Raw genomic sequence first — 17,800 nt, forward strand, 5'->3', positions numbered from 1 at the left:
AAAATGGAGGTCATAAGGAAAAATGTTTCATCCATAAATGTCTAACATTTTAATTATTTCAAACGTGAATATCATTAAAAAAACAGAATGATGAATCTTCAAGTGGAATATCAATAAGGGATATGGTCCACTCTGTAAACAGGCATTCTTAAAGAGATGGATCCAGACTTAAATCGTCGGGGATTGGGTGAAGCAGTTGGCGAGAGGCTGAAGCCACCTCCAATAAACAGGTAAAGTCCCTGTTGAATACATGCATCCAAACGTAAAAACAAATTTCTTATTATTTTTGGATAAGCAGTAATTCTCTTGTTTTGCCAAATAAAATTAGCCGTTGTATTTAAAAAGCAACTTTAAATACAAAATCATCTATTGCCAGTCACTTGCTACCGAATGAAAAATATGAAAGGATTTTTAGTGCCTTGAACCGAATATAATATTTGTTTATTCAACATATTCTTGTAATCTCCATCCAAAACTCAGAAACTCGATCGATCGCTGATCCGAAAAGTGCAAAATACCTTCGATCGTTCGATCGATCGATCGAAAGTATTGTGCACTTTTCTAATCATTGGTCTTCTTCCTGCTTTATCTATATTTGTTGAATATGTTCATTACGATGTGGATCGATGCCAGAAAAGTTGTCTGCGCTGAAGCAAAATATTGGCACCAGATGGGGGTAGAGCATTTTGTAAGTGTCTAAATAATGTTCATTTATTTTCTATTCTTACTAAAAGTTCATAAAATTTAATCACTAACTGATAGATGCAATTAAACATTAGACATATTATTGTACCAAGCTTGACAGTTAATGCCTCTTTAGGGTGTCTTTCTATTATACACACTTGATTGTATGGTTATGTATCTACGTGTGGATACTTCTTGGTAAGTATAACACCTTTGTACCAATGAGCTTCATATTGGAGTGCATTTCATTTGTTTATTTTCGTTGATTTATTTGGACTCGGTTTCACAACTGTCTTTTAATGATGTATCTTTGCTAGTTTAGGTTCAGCTTCACTCAGTAAAACAATTCGTGCTTTCTCTGAAAAACGGTTACCAAGTCAAAGAGAGACTATATTAATAATGACTTCCGACGTCTTGTGATGATTTTGAGAAACTGAGACATATTTGGGTCATGTTGTTTTCTTTGTTATTGTTTTATACCCCCTTGCTTTTTACATTAGTTTTAATTAAGAAGTTCTTCGCATAAATCACTGAAATACTACTTGAAACGATTGTACGCTAAAGGTCAATATGTATTTTAGACCTCCAAGGTCGATAACATGTATTTTGGACCTCCAAGGTCATGCATTTTAGGCCTCCAAGGTGATAACATGCATTTTAGGCCTCCAAGGTCGATAACATGTATTTTAGACCTCCAAGGTCAATAACATGTATTTTAGACCTCCAAGGTCGATATCATGCATTTTAGGCCTCCAAGGTCGATATCATACATTTTAGGCCTCCAAGGTCGATAGCATGCATTTTAGGCCACCAAGGCCGATAACATGCATTTTAGGCCTCCAAGGTCGATAGCATTCATTTTAGGCCTCCAAGGTCGATAACATGTATTTTAAGCATCCAAGGTCGATAACATGCATTTTAGGCCTCCAAGGTCGATAACATGTATTTTAGGCCTCCAAGGTCGATAACATGTATTTTAGACCTAAAAGGAAGATGACATGTATTTTAGGCCTCCGAGGTCGAAATACATGTATTTTAGACCTCCAAGGTCGATAACATGTATTTTAAGCATCCAAGGTCGATGACATGTATTTTAGACCTCCAAGAACGATAACATGTATTTTAGACCTCCAACGTCGATAACATGTACTTTAGGTCTCCAAGATCGATAACATGTATTTTAGGCCTCCAAGGTCGATAACATGTATTTTAGGCCTAAAGGGAGAAACAATTGTGGATTTAGTCTTGTATTTGGTCAATATATGCTTTATTCACCCGTGAATAGAAGAAAAAGGCACTATCAGTAATGGCAGGATTATTACTATGCCACCAAGCGACGATTCTATCTAACTATCAATCTATTTATCTAACTATCAATCAATCTATCTAACTATCAATCAACCTTTCAATCAATCAATCAGATATATATCTACCTATATATCTATCTACTATCTATCTATCTATCTATATATCCATCTATCTATCCATCTATCCATCCATCTATCCACCATCCATCTATCCATCCATCTATCTATCCATCCATCTATCTATATATCCATCTATCTATCTATCCATCTATCTACCTACCTATATATCTACCTATCTACTATATATCTACAGGGCCGGCGCCAGACCCGGCCAGACTATCTGGCGCCCTAAGCAAGGTTAGATTCTGGCGCCCCCCCCCCCCCGGAAAATATCATTTTCAAAATTTATAAACAACAAATTTTTTTAAAAAATGCGCCCCCTGAAATCAGCACCCTAGGCGGCTGCCTAGTCTGCCTATATGGTAGCGCCGGCCCTGTATATCTATCTATCTATTTATATATCTATTTATATATCTATCAATCAATCAATCAATCAGATATTTATCTATCTATCAATCAATCAAACAAATATCTATCTATCTATCCATATATCTATCTATCCATATATTTATCTCTCTACTATCCCTCTATCTATCTCTCTATCTCTCTCTCTCTCTCATATATATATATATACTATCTGTCTCTCCATATATCTATCCATCTATCTATCTATATATCCATATATCTATCTATCTATCTATCTGTCCATCCATCCATCCATCTATCGATCTATCTATCTATCTCTATCTATATATATATATATATATATATATATATATATATATATATATATATATATATATATATATATATATATATATATATATATATATATATATATATATACATCTGATGGATGGGTGAATGGATGGATGGAAGGCAGACAGACAGACATACATACAGACAAGACAGATGCATACATACAGACACAGACAGATAGATGGATGGATGGATGGACAGACGGACGGACGGACAGCAGACAGACAGACAGATAGGTGGGTAGGTAGGTCGATATATAGATAGATAGACTACTTGTTGATCATATCTACATCATTACATCTATAAACAAACGAAAAAACAGGATATACACAACTATTAGACATGGCAGTAGTGTGCTAATCGCCTTATCAACAAACTCAAGTTGGGGGAGGGTGTAGGCCCAGTGGGGACCCAAAATTTCCATCAAACAGTTTTCTAAGTGGGGGTGGGTGTAATATTAAGGCGTGTATAATTTCTTGCTACGATAATGATGGGAAGCTTGGTAGTAGTTTTTAATATGTGTTCTGTAATATCATTAAATACTGACGTGAAATATTTAATTGTGACGCTGCTAGTCATAGCCGTGTAGTTTAGATTACGTTAAACAAGGCTCTACAAATAAATCCTAATGCTGGCTGTAGACCGTGCTTCATGTGTGAGGGGCTTAATATCTACCCTGGTTTGGCTGTGGAGGGATTACAGAAGGGGTGCGTGATGGTATTACCTTTTTTGTCTTGATTTAAAGAATTACTTAGGAATTTTTTTTATACAAGAATGGAGCAGTCAAATTCACAACAACTCAAAACTGGGATTTTTGATCATCTTCTAATATCGTTAATGTTGAGAAATTTAGAATTGACATAACAGATTTTGTACTGAATTCTCACCTAGAAGAAGATGAAATAGATAGATGGACAAAGTTAAGGTCATCTTTTTTTTAAGCCAGAATATATGTATGTTGTAATATTTAAGATCATGTATTTCAGTTATTCTTCGAATTTCATCAAAATATCAACACGGGTCTAGCTATTGTACGACTCCAAACGTATGACTCATCGAGTCGTAGATATACGTTCAGTGAGTTGTATATATTTGGCAACATAATTAAGTTTACGACTGGATTTTCATTGGCTACCAAACAAGGAAAGACATAAAGACGGGGCTTTATTTTTTCTTTTATTTTTTCTTTTCCCTGATGGGCTTAAAGCAGTATTCTGGGAATCAAACATTCTGTTAAACATTTGCTTTAGTAGCGTTATAGAGAACCCAAGAAGTTTAAATCATCTGGTGACATAATGATTTCTCATTTTCGCTCAAAACGATGATAGATCCTGTCAGATTGAGACCTTCGCAGGTTGTTGAAGTGGCTGCCAGAAAGTGGGCGGTTATAACTGTTTATGTAGATTTTACGAGGTCGTTAATCGTGAAAGCTATTTTACCATGCGATTTGTCTTAGTCTGTTTTCCTCTCTAACTGTCATAAAACAGTCAGACCATAGACAAAACATTATTTTTATGTGACCTATATACGCGTAAATATATGCAGCAAAAGACACTTGTGTCGGCTTTGTTTCGAGAGAGAATAATAGCTGGATGTGATACGGGACAATTAACGTCACTAAGCAGGCTTATAATTATTGGATAAAGAGAAAGCAATTCATATCTCAAGATGTGACCACTGACAAATATGTTTGCTTTTGCTGCGTTAGAAGATCATTGTATAAGCCTATAAACGGCAACAAATCAATAAGTGCCCCTGAACCTGGAAGAAATATAGTGAAATATATGGATACCATATCCTGACAGAGCTGTTTTGATGCCGCCATCTTTGGCGTTAATTTTATGGTAGATAGTTTCTCACTTCTAACTAGTTGAGATACCCTCTGAAAGCAGAATCTTTTGTAGCAGAAGTAGCAGCAGGAGTAGTAGTAGTATCCGTTTTTACGCTGATATGTATTCCCTGAACAACCCCGTTAACACAGTTGTATAGAAATATCTCTTTATATGGATAAGGTACACTTATTAGGATGTGTATAGCCATCGGGGTCATTGCACCATGCACCATGTATCTAGGTCTTCTGACTTCCAACGAGCAAAGCCTGAACTATATAATGTCATTAATTCTGTAATGATTGCATAGATTACTTTATTCTAACATCAAATAAAGGTTGAAACATATTTTATCACCTGCCACTAGCACAATTTAATAGTTTAGTTTCCAAACTTGTAACCCCCCACCCCAGCCTAACATTCACATTCATTGTTAAATTTATCCTTTAAAAATGTAGTTGTAAAGTTTAACAATACTTACTCGTCACATCACTGGCCACAATGCTTTGAACGCAGTGAAGTCATATGCGTATATATTAAGGGATTTCTTTAAAATTGCTTTGAAATGTTTTGGACACTGTCAGTTTGTTGCAAAGTTTTACCACCACCACCCCACCCCCCACCCCTCCCAAAAAAAACCACAAAACAAGTGGCTTTTCTTGTGGCATTTTATTAAATAATATTTGCCTATTAGAAATTTAATGATGCAATCAAGGTACTAGATTAATTAGAATGATGCAATTTAGTTACTCAATCAATTAGAATGATATAATCTAGGTACTCTATTAATTAGAAGGGGCCCCGAGTGGCCAAGTGGTCTAAAGCGCTGTCCGTCACGGATCACTGCCATCTCACTTCTGTCTGCGTGGGTTCGAGTCTCGGGCTCGGCAAATGTGGATACGTGAGAAAGCTTGCGGGTAGCTTCTCGTGGGTCGGTGGTTCTTTCCGGGGTTTTCCCGGTTCTTCCTCCACCATTAATACTGGCCGCCATGTATAGCCTATCTTGTGCTGAAAAATGGCGTTAAACCCTATAACAACAACAACAACAACAAAATTAATTAGAATGATGTAATTTAGTTGCTCAATCTATTAAAATGATGTAGTATAGATTTTAATCAATTATAATGATGTAATCTAGGTACTCTATCAATTAGAAGGATGCAATATAGGTACTCTATCAATTAGAATGATGTAATTTAGTTGCTCGATCAATTAGAATGATGTAATCTAGGTACCCTATAAATTAAAATGATGTAATCTAGGTACTCTATCAATTAAAATGATGTAATTTAGTTGCTCGATCAATTAGAATGATGTAATCTAGATCTTAATCAATTATAATGATGTAATCTAGATACTCTATCAATTAGAATGATTTAATTTAGGTACTCTGTCAATTAGGATGATGTAATTTAGTTGCTCGATCAATTAGAATGATGTAATCTAGGTACTCTATCAATTAAAATTATGTAATCTAGGTATTATATCAATTATAATGACGTAATCTAGGTATTTGATCAATTATAATGATGTAATCTAGGTATTCTATCAATTAGAATGATGTAATCTAGGTACTCGATCAATTAGTATGATGTAATCTAGGTACTCGATCAATTAGTATGATGTAATCTAGGTATTTGATCAATTAGAATGAAGTAATCTAAGTACTATGTCAATTAGAATGATGTAATCTAGGTACTCTATCAATTAGAATGATGTAATAGAGATACTTGATCAATTAGAATGATGTAATCTAGGTACTCTATCAATTAGAATGATGTAATCTAGGTACTCTATCAATTAGAATGATGTAATAGAGATACTTGATCAATTAGAATGATGTAATCTAGGTACTCTATCAATTAGAATGATGTAATCTAGGTACTCTATCAATTAGAATGATGTAATAGAGATACTCGATCAATTAGAATGATGTAATCTAGATCTTGATCAATTAGAATGATGTAATAGAGGTACCCTATCAATTAGAATGATGTAATCTAGGTACTCGATCAATTAGAACGATGTAATCTAGATCTTGATCAATTAGAATGATGTAATCTAGGTATTCGATCAATTAGGAAGGTGATGACGTATAATGTATCCTGCACAGTGCTGTTGTCTAAAATTCCTTGTAGAAACGTAAGTAATAACACTCCGGTTTTGGAAATCCGAATAAAATTTTAAGAAATTTTTAGAATCCAAATAATCTGAAGAAAAATTACCATATAACTCGAAAACTGGCTACAACAAAAGAAAACGACTTGACATAAGTGTCTTAAGCCCAGACTGAGATTATTTCTCTAAAACATTGGTTATACAGTAATTTTAAGACGCAGAATAGGTACCCGTATGATGCTCAAGTGATTATGTTTACTTCACGTACTCTCAACATGGCCCTGACAAAAGCCAATCATTTTACTCTAAGAATAATTGGTTTTTTTAAATTGTTTACTTCACAAAAGCTATTTACAAGTCTAGGGTCACGTAGCCAATACAATATTGATCTCACCCTTATTAAAAAAGAACTTGTTCACGTGGCTGTTACTAATTTTGAATAAAGGTCGAGAGCTTGATCAGCTTTAAGTGTTTACAAATGAACAGTCAAGGGTCAAACTATTTTCTCGAAAAAATTCTCAATTACGTAAAAAAGATTATATTATAACAGCATATAATAGAATAACAAATTTAAAGCTGACAAACAAACAATAAAATTAAAATATATATAAATTAAATCAGATTCTAAGTCATACGGCCCTTATACATTGACGTAGACTAAGTCATTCAGCCCTAGTACACGGCGCAATGACTAAGTCATACGGCCCTAGTACATAGTGCAGTGACACTAAGTCATAAAGCCGTAGTACATGGTGCAATGACTAAGTCATACGGCCCTAGTACACGGCGCAATAACTGTAAGTCATACGGCCCAAGTAAACGGCGCAATGACTAAGTCATATGGCCCTAATAAATGGTGCAACGACTGTAAGTCATACGGCCATAGTACATGGCGCAATGACTATAAGTCATACGGAGATAATACATGGTACAGTGACTGTAAATCATACGGCCCTAGTACACGGCGCAATGACTACAAGTCATATGGCCCTAGTACATGGTGTAATGGCTAAGTCATAGGGCACAAGTACATTGTGCAATGGCTAAGTCATAGGGCACAAGTACATTGTGCAATGGCTAAGTCATAGGGCCCAAGTACATGGTGCAATGGCTACGTTATAGGGCCCAAGTACATGGTGCAATGGTTAAGTAATACAGCCCTAGTACATGGAGCAATGGCTAAGTCATAGGGTCCAAGTACATGGTGCAATGGCTAAGTCATACAGCCCTAGTACATAGAGCAATGGCTAAGTCATAGGGTCCAAGTACATGGTGCCCATGTACAATGGCTAAGTCATAGGACCCAAGTACATGGTGCAATGACTAGGTCATAGGGCCCTAGTACATGGTGCAATGGCTAAGTCATAGGGCCCAAGTACATAGTGCAATGGCTAAGTAAAAAGGTAAGTCACCATGTCCAACACTCCGCTCTTTTCTTGTGTACTGTTCCTGTATGAAGGTGATATATGGTGTGGGTACGAAAGTCTAGATAGATATCTACACTTTGCAAGACTTAGATACTTTTGTAAACTTGCCGATTACTTGAAGTGTGTTCTTATTGTATTGATCGCGTTTAAAATAATGAAAAGAAGACATTTGTAACGTCTACGCCAATACTGCAAAACTCGTTAAGCGCTAATGTGAGATTTCTTGGTGAAGAGCAATGCAGAGGAATGTGCATTTACATTAAGAAACGACACCAAAAAAAATGGTTACGGTGAAAGAATTACATCAATAGGGCTTTGTTATTATGTTTCTGGCATAATATGTTCATACACTGACATCTTTAAAATCGTTTGTTGGGGTTCATGGAGTTTTCCTACTCCAAATCCAACAATGGGTCAGATCCTCTTGCGTCAAATTCCTGCATGTGTTGTCGGAAATGTGTTTTGATCGGTTTTTCATTTGTTTAAACAAAAACTATAGAATTAGTGTAAATTCCACTCAAGTTTCCTTTTAATTATTCATTAGGTAACTTCTTTTACTCGTGTGTGCGTTTTTCTGTCTGTGTAATAATATCACCTTCATGAAACCGCAAATGTGCCTGTGTGTTTGTGTAAGTGCTATGCAGTGTATGTATGTGTGTGTGCATGTATGTGTTATGTATATTTAATTTAATGGTTTATTTGTTAGTTTTAATTATTTTATTTCATTACATGCTATTGTAATGTAACATTGTATGCTGGACTTGACATTCTATAAAACTGAGTTCATTTCTCGCTTGACCTGATTAACTTTTTTTTAAAAAAAAAAATAATTTCATTTTATGTCAATAACTTATACATAGCTAAAATATTCTCAATCTTTATGGTCTTAATATCAGGATCTTTATTAATAGAAGAAGTATATATGTTGATTTAGGTCTGGGTTTTGGACTTTCCTAAGTGAATTGTACAGGTTATGGTTTTGATTTTGTAAACTTCGGGATAGTTCTAGAAGGTTTATTTTCCATTAGGTAATGATTCTGTTTTCAGAAAATACTCATTGTGATCTGAGGTCAAGTAGAGAACTATATAATCTTGTAATTGTGAGGACTTGGTCATTTGTGCTTTAACATTTATCACTTTTAAATTGTACTATATTTTGTGACCAGGAGTTTTGGGCTGGAATCCTTTCTTTCTTTTTTTTTGTTGGTTCAAATTATTGAAGTCAAGTGATTTGTTTTCTCTGGAAATGCAAAAGTACTCTGATAAAAATTCTTAGAGACATTCATTGCAATTTTTTGTAGGTGTAAACCTTGATATTATTTTTCTGTGATTCAAAAAAGACTGTTGAGACACAAACACTTCAAAAGCTACCACAGGCACGTCATCGACTTCCGTTTTGGGATTTTTCTGGACTTTTACTGAATTTTATTCTGGACTTAAAATTACTAGGACTCTTGTCTATAATTCTTGGATTATTTTAGGATTTAATTCGCAATACCGGAAGTTGTTTTTTCTCATTTTCACGTTTTATTCATGGGAAATAAATATATTTGTTAAATTTTACAAAGCTAGTTACCTTTTTCACTTTTCTATTTCTTATTTTAAGAGCATAGGCTCGTAACACTTTCTATTTTACTGAAATATGGTATTCCATTGTTCAGAAGGAAACAAACATTATTGCACTGACGTGTAACGCGATCGTGTTCTCTTCCAATAATCTACTAACAAGAATCATCTACCCATTCTAATCACTCAACCCTACCCTCATCTACCCATTCTAATCACTCTACTCTACCCTCATCTATCCATTCTAATCACAATACCCTTCCCTCATCTACCCATTCTAATCACTCTACCCTACCCTCATCTACCCATTCTAATCACTCTATTCTAGCCGTATCTACCCATTCTAATCACTCTATCCTACCCCCAGAGCCGCCATAAGGGCAGTAACTCCCAAAGCAGCATATAAAAAGTAAACCCATTTATGCTGAAAATAATATGTACCCACCCACCCACCCCGCCCAACACAAATGTACACATTTAACCTAGATACATTTTACCCATATTCACTCGTATCATCTAGTAATAAAACTAACAAAAACAGTAAATTTAAAGACGTATTAGGATATGTGGTGTGGCCTATTTTCATATGAAGGTGAGGAAACAATAGTTATTTTATTCCATAAAAGTAGCATCGATACATATAAATATATATAAAGGTAGCAAAACTAACTAAACGCTTTACTAGTTCACCCCCAAAACTATCGCAATGATAAAATGAGAACCGTTGTCGCCTGATGCAAGAAGCCTTGCATTGAATAATAAAACGTTAGCCATATTTAAGCAAGTTTTAGAATACATAATTGAAAAGGTAAAGATAATTTTCTGTTACATATACATGAGGAAGATCATACGAAAGCCTTCCTTTTGCTTATCTGTGCATACAGTGCAGTATAAAAACAGAGCACATCACATCCATGTATACATTTACACATAAATACACAAACAGTCCACGTCATACCTATTTATACACATTAGTACACAAACATAACACGTCACATCCATGTATTCACTGTAGTACACAAACAGACCACATCACATCTATGTCTACACTGCAGCTGCAGTACACAAACAGAGCAGATCATGCCTGTGCATACCCTGTAGTACACAAGCAGAGTACGTCACATCTATAGATACACTGTAGCAAACAAAGAGCATGTCACATCTACGTATATGCTGTATACCATAATACCCTAACATCACATCAAACACATCGAATATAAATTATCAATGCAAGATATTTTGCTTTTTTCGCGGTATATGACATAATCATCGATTTGTATCTAAAACACAATAAAGGCAAAGACCCACGTCAAATACAAAACTATTATATGAAGTAGTGATGTGTTACTTTGAACACTTGCATGAATCCTGCCCATCATAAAGACCTAATAATGTTTCCTACCTTAAATATTCTCAGCATTTTTCTTTAATTTTTTTTTAATGTTTTCTAATTTCATGGTGTTTGTTTTTGTAATCATATCATTATATGTTTTTCATCTTATAGATGTTGTCTAATGTTGTAAAGCGCTTAGAGCTGCTAAAGATTAGGCGCTATACAAAGTCCTCATTATTATTATTATTATTATTATTTATCAGTGTTTTAATTTTAACGTTTGTCTTCCTCCTAACTGTATTCTTTTTAAACTAATAATGCTTTGAATTCAAACTAAATTATTTATTTTTGCAAGTTTCTTCCTTCAAAATTCAAAATACGTTATGTGGAACGGTGGCTTAGTCAGTAGTCCTATAACAATTTTTGATTTAAATAAAAGTAAATCACCATCTACAATAACTGATCTCGTTTGTCAATTTCAGTTATTGCACACATCATCAAAAACCCATCATATTTTACTGTGTTTCAAAAATAGAAAGTTCTAAACCTGGCCCAAATATTAGGCGATAAGTTTTTTGTCGGACTTATATATGACATACTTTATATAATGGCATGCAATTACTTCGATGTGCAATTACTTCGACGTGGAATTACTTCAGTGTGCAATTCTATAGATGTGGAATTACTTCGATGTGCAATTTCATAGATGTAGAATTACATAGATATGCACTTACTAAGTCTAAAATCCTCTTAGAAACTTGTCGTTTTTGTCTGTATGAAATTGAACTGAACACTTTTAACTATCCTTTTGAATATAACTAAATGATTCTTGTGAAATAACTGACGTGCAGTGTTTTGTATGAAAACATTTACATACAAAACTTACGCAAATTAGAATATAAAATTTAGAAAACACATCGAAATTATTCCAGCCAAATAATAACAAAATAAAAAAGGAAAACGTGTAAAGGACATAAATTAAGACATCAGAAATTTAGGCCAAATCGATTTTGGTCATCGAACTGTAAAGATGATCAGCTTGAAAGAGCAGTGTTACAGTTATTAGACAAAACTAGGGGCACCAGCATTATCTAATCTAACCCAAAAGGTGCCTAAAATTTACATGCTTCATTGAAATAAATAGCAACTTGGACAGAGATTTCGCCAATAGATTTTAGGATTTTATTTTTAAGATTGTCTTAATAATTCTGTTGGTGATATTTGGAAATAATTTTTTGTGCGATATTATTTGAACGGTGAATTAGGGGTTAACGATTTAGCAATATTTAATTGAATGTAATATACATATCTTTATAAGCAATATTTAGATGAATGTGACATTTTTATAACCAGATGATTCAATGTAAAACGAAATCGCATTTTCCTTGTTCGTGTAATAAAACTATATCATGTATTACACTTCTTTTTCTTAGCTTTACGAATTTGCAGACTGTGATTTTCGATTAAAACATATTGCTTAATTATGCAATTGTGATTTTCAAATGTATGCAAAATTTTAAAATAAATGCAATTATTGTATGAAAATATAACGAAGCCTTCGTATTTTTACTTTGACTCTCTCTCTCTCTCGCTCTCTCTGATCAATGTGTACAAGGATGATACTAGATTTAAATTCATTTAATGGTCGAAATGTGTTTTTGATTCATATCCTATGTGAATTAATTCTTCACTTTTAATCTCGAGTCTTTTAACCCCACCCAGCCCAAACCATCCACACACAAACACTTGCCTCCCATCTGTATTTAAGTGTCGCTGACCTATCCGATGTGAAAGTGTACGTGCACTGTATCGAGTTATTAGCGATGAGGGTGGAGCTTAGCTGTACTCTGATACTGAAAATCTGGAACACATAGAATGGGGTTTTAGGATCCGCCTTCCTATTTACTTTAAAGTGAGCCTCATTGTCAAAGAAAATTACAGAGGTCAAATTTATCTTTTTAAAAAAACCCAATTCATTGTATTTTTATATAGATCAAATAAATTTATCAATACTCAAGTACATGGCGCCCGCATGATTTTTTGTAGGATGGGGGGAAGGGGCAGTCAATCACAGCCAGCAGTCTGAAAGTAAAGCTAATATTTACTAAGCGTCTCGAACAGAATCTTGTGACATATTTTCAGCTTCATTTGCATGATAAAAATTGTCGATATATATATATATATATATATATATATATATATATATATATATATATATATATATATATATATAGTATGATTTCGGGGGATCACATGACCACCCTTGACCTAAATATATTTACAGTATGATTTCCAGGTGGAGAAAGAACCCGAAAAGAACCACCGACCCAAGAGAAGCAACTGGCAAGCCTTCTTACATATTCACACTGGTTGAGTCGAGTCGAACCAACGCGGACAGAGGTGAGAGTATGTGATCTGAAAAGTCGAAAGGGAGGTTGGGGTGCGGACTTCTTAAGTATTTGCCATCTTAAGAGAAATTTTGATAAGACTCATTTTAACAACAACGAAATGATCAAAATATGAGAATTAGTTGAATTACTGCGATTGAAAATGGCCAAATAATTACATAAAATTACGCATACATCCAAGCCGAATAAAATTCCAATTCGACGCTGACAACTTGAAGCGTCAAGTTGAAATGGTTCATTGAATATTATCAACACATGATGGAATCGTTGACATCTGTTCAGACAGAGGGTGTGTAAAACTTTAATTTTCAATACTTTTTAATTACTCAAAGTATCGAAAGAGGTCAAAAGCGTACACAAGCCAAAACGTACCCAAGCCAAAATGTATGTACACAAGTCAAACGTACTCAAGGCAATCGTATCCAATTCAAAACGTACCAAAATTAGAGCAAGTCCCAACACACCGAGGTTCGTAGATTTGATGGCTTAGTTTTTGTGCTGGAAGTTCTGCATCATTTGATACTACTTGGTAAGTTGCAAATTGGGATGACTGGTTTTAAATTAATTTTCTTTGATCATCGTAGAAACGTTACCTTGAATAATATAACAACATCTTTGCCTTTACAATTTCCTTGTTATTGAGAGTCCTTTAAATAATTTCATTTTGAATCACTCTACAAAGTATTCTGATATGTGTAATTCGTAAATAAAATCTGTCAGAAAGGTATGAAAAATAAACAAGTTGGGATGGATGAATGGATGGATGGATGAGTGGACGGACGGACAGATATATGGACAGACAGACAGACAGACAGACAGTCAGACAGATAGATAGATAGATAGATAGATAAATAGATATCAAAACTTTTATTGCATCAAAAACGCATAAAAGTGTTTTTACTGCAAAACACAGATTATATCACAATTACGGGTGATTGGGATTACGACGAAAATGGGCACAATGACAATGACACTAAATGACACTTCAATTTGCGGTAATATAGAATGGAATTTTATCAAATTATTACAACTCAAATGTAGATACACGTATTGCGTAATGAATACGGTAATAAAACAGCTAAACACAGTGCATACAATATATGTATTTCTACATGTGAACAGTGTCATGACAACGTAACAAATTTTAATTAACAGTGTTTCGTACGTCTAAAAACACAGATTTTCCAATATTACTCCTTGACTTATCAAATGTTTAGCATATCGCGCTTATAACACAATCCCTACTCTGCATGATAAATTGAATTTTCATTAAATACAAAACATAGATAAGAAGTTTATGTACTTAACTGCAATATCAAAGTAACTATGTGTCGAAATACATACACAAATATAATTACATGAAACTAATTCGCAACAAAATTATAAAAAAAACATCAATAATGTCGTATAGTTTCATGCTGAATTCTCTTGTCCAGTGGCTATTTTACGGGTGGGTGGGTGCTAAATATTATATATATATATATATATATATATATATATATATATATATATATATATATATATATATATATATATATATATATATATATATATATATATATATATATATATTGGATTCATATGGTTATATATCATTGTGTTAACATATATCTCCAGTTATTGGTAAGCGCTAATTCTGATTAACGGCAAACTGTAGGGCTCCCGTGCATGTAGCTGCAAAAGCACCTATTACAAGCCATTTGTCGCACTGTAAGCGTTTTCATATGATAATTACTATTCCCTCAATGATTACAGCAATGAACGAAGTGAAAGTTATGCCATTGACGACCTCGTGTAATCGCTACTCATGAGTTAGGTGGATTATTTGAGACGTGTGATAACATTTTCTAGTTCCATTTGTCGCTAAGCACTGATTAGATTAATGTAAAACTTTGTATGAATAAGTGGAGTTTAATGCAGCAAACCGTTTAATATTAATACTATAATTCGTTTGAATTTAACGTAAAATGCGTAAAAAAATATTCAGTGATGATTCAAGCTGTATTTACCAGCCCAAATTATCATGGCCTACGCCTGTGATAATGTAATTTGCTTTGTCCTTTTGGTAACCTGCCAAAATTATTATAATTTATTTAATATTAAACCGCATAATCAGTTACAATTTGGGGTATGGTAACGTTTTGACTTAATGTGTACGTTTTAACTTGAGTATGTTACGGCATTCATATGAACATTTTGACTTGGGTACGTAATGATTTCTTACCTTTTGACTGAAAATCGAAGTTCCTATTATTTTTACATCTCAAAAAATCATAATAGTAAGATAGACTAACAGCCATGTATCGAGATCGATGCATAATTTCCTGGTATTTAATGAATAACTCCTCCCAAACTAAGAAATGTGAAGTATAGAACACTACATATACCTAACTTTATATAAATCAATAGTAAATAATAAAAAAACAGCAGTAAATATTTGATCTACCAACCAACCCATCAACTAAAAGTTACCAATGAACCAATCAGGCAACGAAACGATCTATTAAACAATAGGGCCATGATAAACGAAGTTGAATACATGCACACACACGCACATACACACACACATACATACATACATACATACATACATACATACATACATACTGCTTCAACTTACTTGGCAAGTTTAGTTTCTTAAGTTGCCGATCCATATCCCGGTGTAGGGTTGTGATACAGTTCCTGTCCCCAGGGCAAAGGCGACTGTACCAGATGGACATGTGTAGAGAAGATTCGTCACCACCCCCATCTCTGTAAGTCACATAGAGCCAGTCCGGTATAGAAAACCCTATTGCCAGCAGTACAAAGGCCACACTTGTTCCAGCTAAAAGGCATATATCCAGAATGTGCAACCGGCCCATTATTTACCTACTCTTATAGATACACCTTTTGCTGTTCTAAGTTGCACCAAATTTCATTTGAAATGAAAGATGATGCAGTCTTTGTTGTTGATTTGGATTGTGCTGTTTATATATTGTATCCTGGACGTTGATCGCTTGTTATGGTCGGATTGATAATCACCCCTGCACAATAATGTCGACCGCCGCGTTTTCGAAAGGAACGAAAATTGTCCCAATGAGCTCCTGTTCAGTGAAGTACTTTTCTCGTGGCGGTATGAGGCTACATTAAAACAGCTTGCGTTGTAACAGATTCACACTTCCGTGACGAGTCACCGTTTCGGAAAAGATATGGAAATATATTGTCAACAAAAAAAAGAGAAGAAAGAGTACTTTCAGTACTACGAACACTGAGAAATTAATTCATTTCAAACGGCGTTTGACTAGCGAAGATAGATAATAAAATCAATCGTCACGGTGACGTTTATGACCACTGCGATTACTACCAGCAAGAAGAAAGTAAAGCTTTAGTGCCCTAAAATAAAACAGAGTGGTTTAGTAATTATTTACTCCGATCAAGTGTCATATAAAAAGATGTGAGAATACGCAAAGGAAACAGACACAGTGCCTAATGCATAATACATTCTCGAAACACACTGTTTTAGCTGATTTCACTTACACGTATTGCTCTAGTATAATTCAGATTTCCAAAGACTATACAAACTGTGTACAAAAGGTATAAGGCATATGATTTCTAAGACAGTTTAATGAAAAATTCATTGTTTATATCAGGTACATTTTATCGCAATTTATATAATTTCTCTGATTTGTTCGCAAATCATTTTGTGCGACACAAAGTCATATTACCAGCCAGTTTACCAGCGCCTTCTACTCACTGGCAAAACAAAATCTTTAGTGGTCGTATTTCCTATGCCTAATGTATACGTTCACACTGAGCCGTCATAATGGGGTGCGACACGAGCGACGACCTGGAACGCCAAATCACGGTCGTGGTTGGGTGGGTGGGTGAGGCATATCCCTGAGCATACCCCTGTGGAATATAACCAAGAGGAACTAATCTGGATAAAACTAGAAAAATTATAAAAATATACAACTACGTCATAAAAACGTTTCATTTTATAGGGATTCATCGTCAAAGCGGTGCATGGGTGATTGAATAATTATTAAAACGTAACTTCCCATGGAAGTGATGGCATATGCTATAGCAACTAATTAAAGTAACTATTTATGTTTCAATATTTAATAACGTGTGTAAACGTTTATTTTTAATTAACATATACATAATTTGCTATTTTTATTTGAAAAGTTGCACTAATTTAATATTTGGGCATTGATTAAATTGTTTTAAAAAAAACATACCAAACTTGCAGATGATATATGCAAAAGATGCCGAGTGTTTCCGAAGTGAGATACATTCTTGTCAGTTTATAAGTCTTCAGCGTCTTGAGTTT

The 17,800-nt window shown here is 34.3% G+C and overlaps 1 protein-coding gene across 2 annotated transcripts in view; it reads right to left on the bottom strand.

Moving 5' to 3' along the window:
* The window catches only part of LOC149788468 (uncharacterized), a 34,042-nt gene extending 17,164 nt beyond the window's left edge, over nucleotides 1-16,878 (bottom strand). Inside the window, exon 1 of one of the 2 annotated variants that reach the window (XM_089974449.1) lies at nucleotides 16,112-16,878. In XM_089974449.1, the coding sequence (XP_089830575.1) occupies nucleotides 16,112-16,352 (241 nt within the window). In that variant the 5' untranslated portion in view covers nucleotides 16,353-16,878. The remainder of the gene's footprint in view (nucleotides 1-16,111) is intronic. The other variant, XM_089974448.1, reaches the window with a different exon arrangement.
* Nucleotides 16,879-17,800: the final 922 nt, after the last annotated feature.

The sequence above is a fragment of the Sinohyriopsis cumingii genome, chromosome 11, assembly GCF_028554795.1.
Source record: "Sinohyriopsis cumingii isolate HCF-2022 chromosome 11, ASM2855479v2, whole genome shotgun sequence".
NCBI lineage: Eukaryota > Metazoa > Mollusca > Bivalvia > Unionida > Unionidae > Sinohyriopsis > Sinohyriopsis cumingii.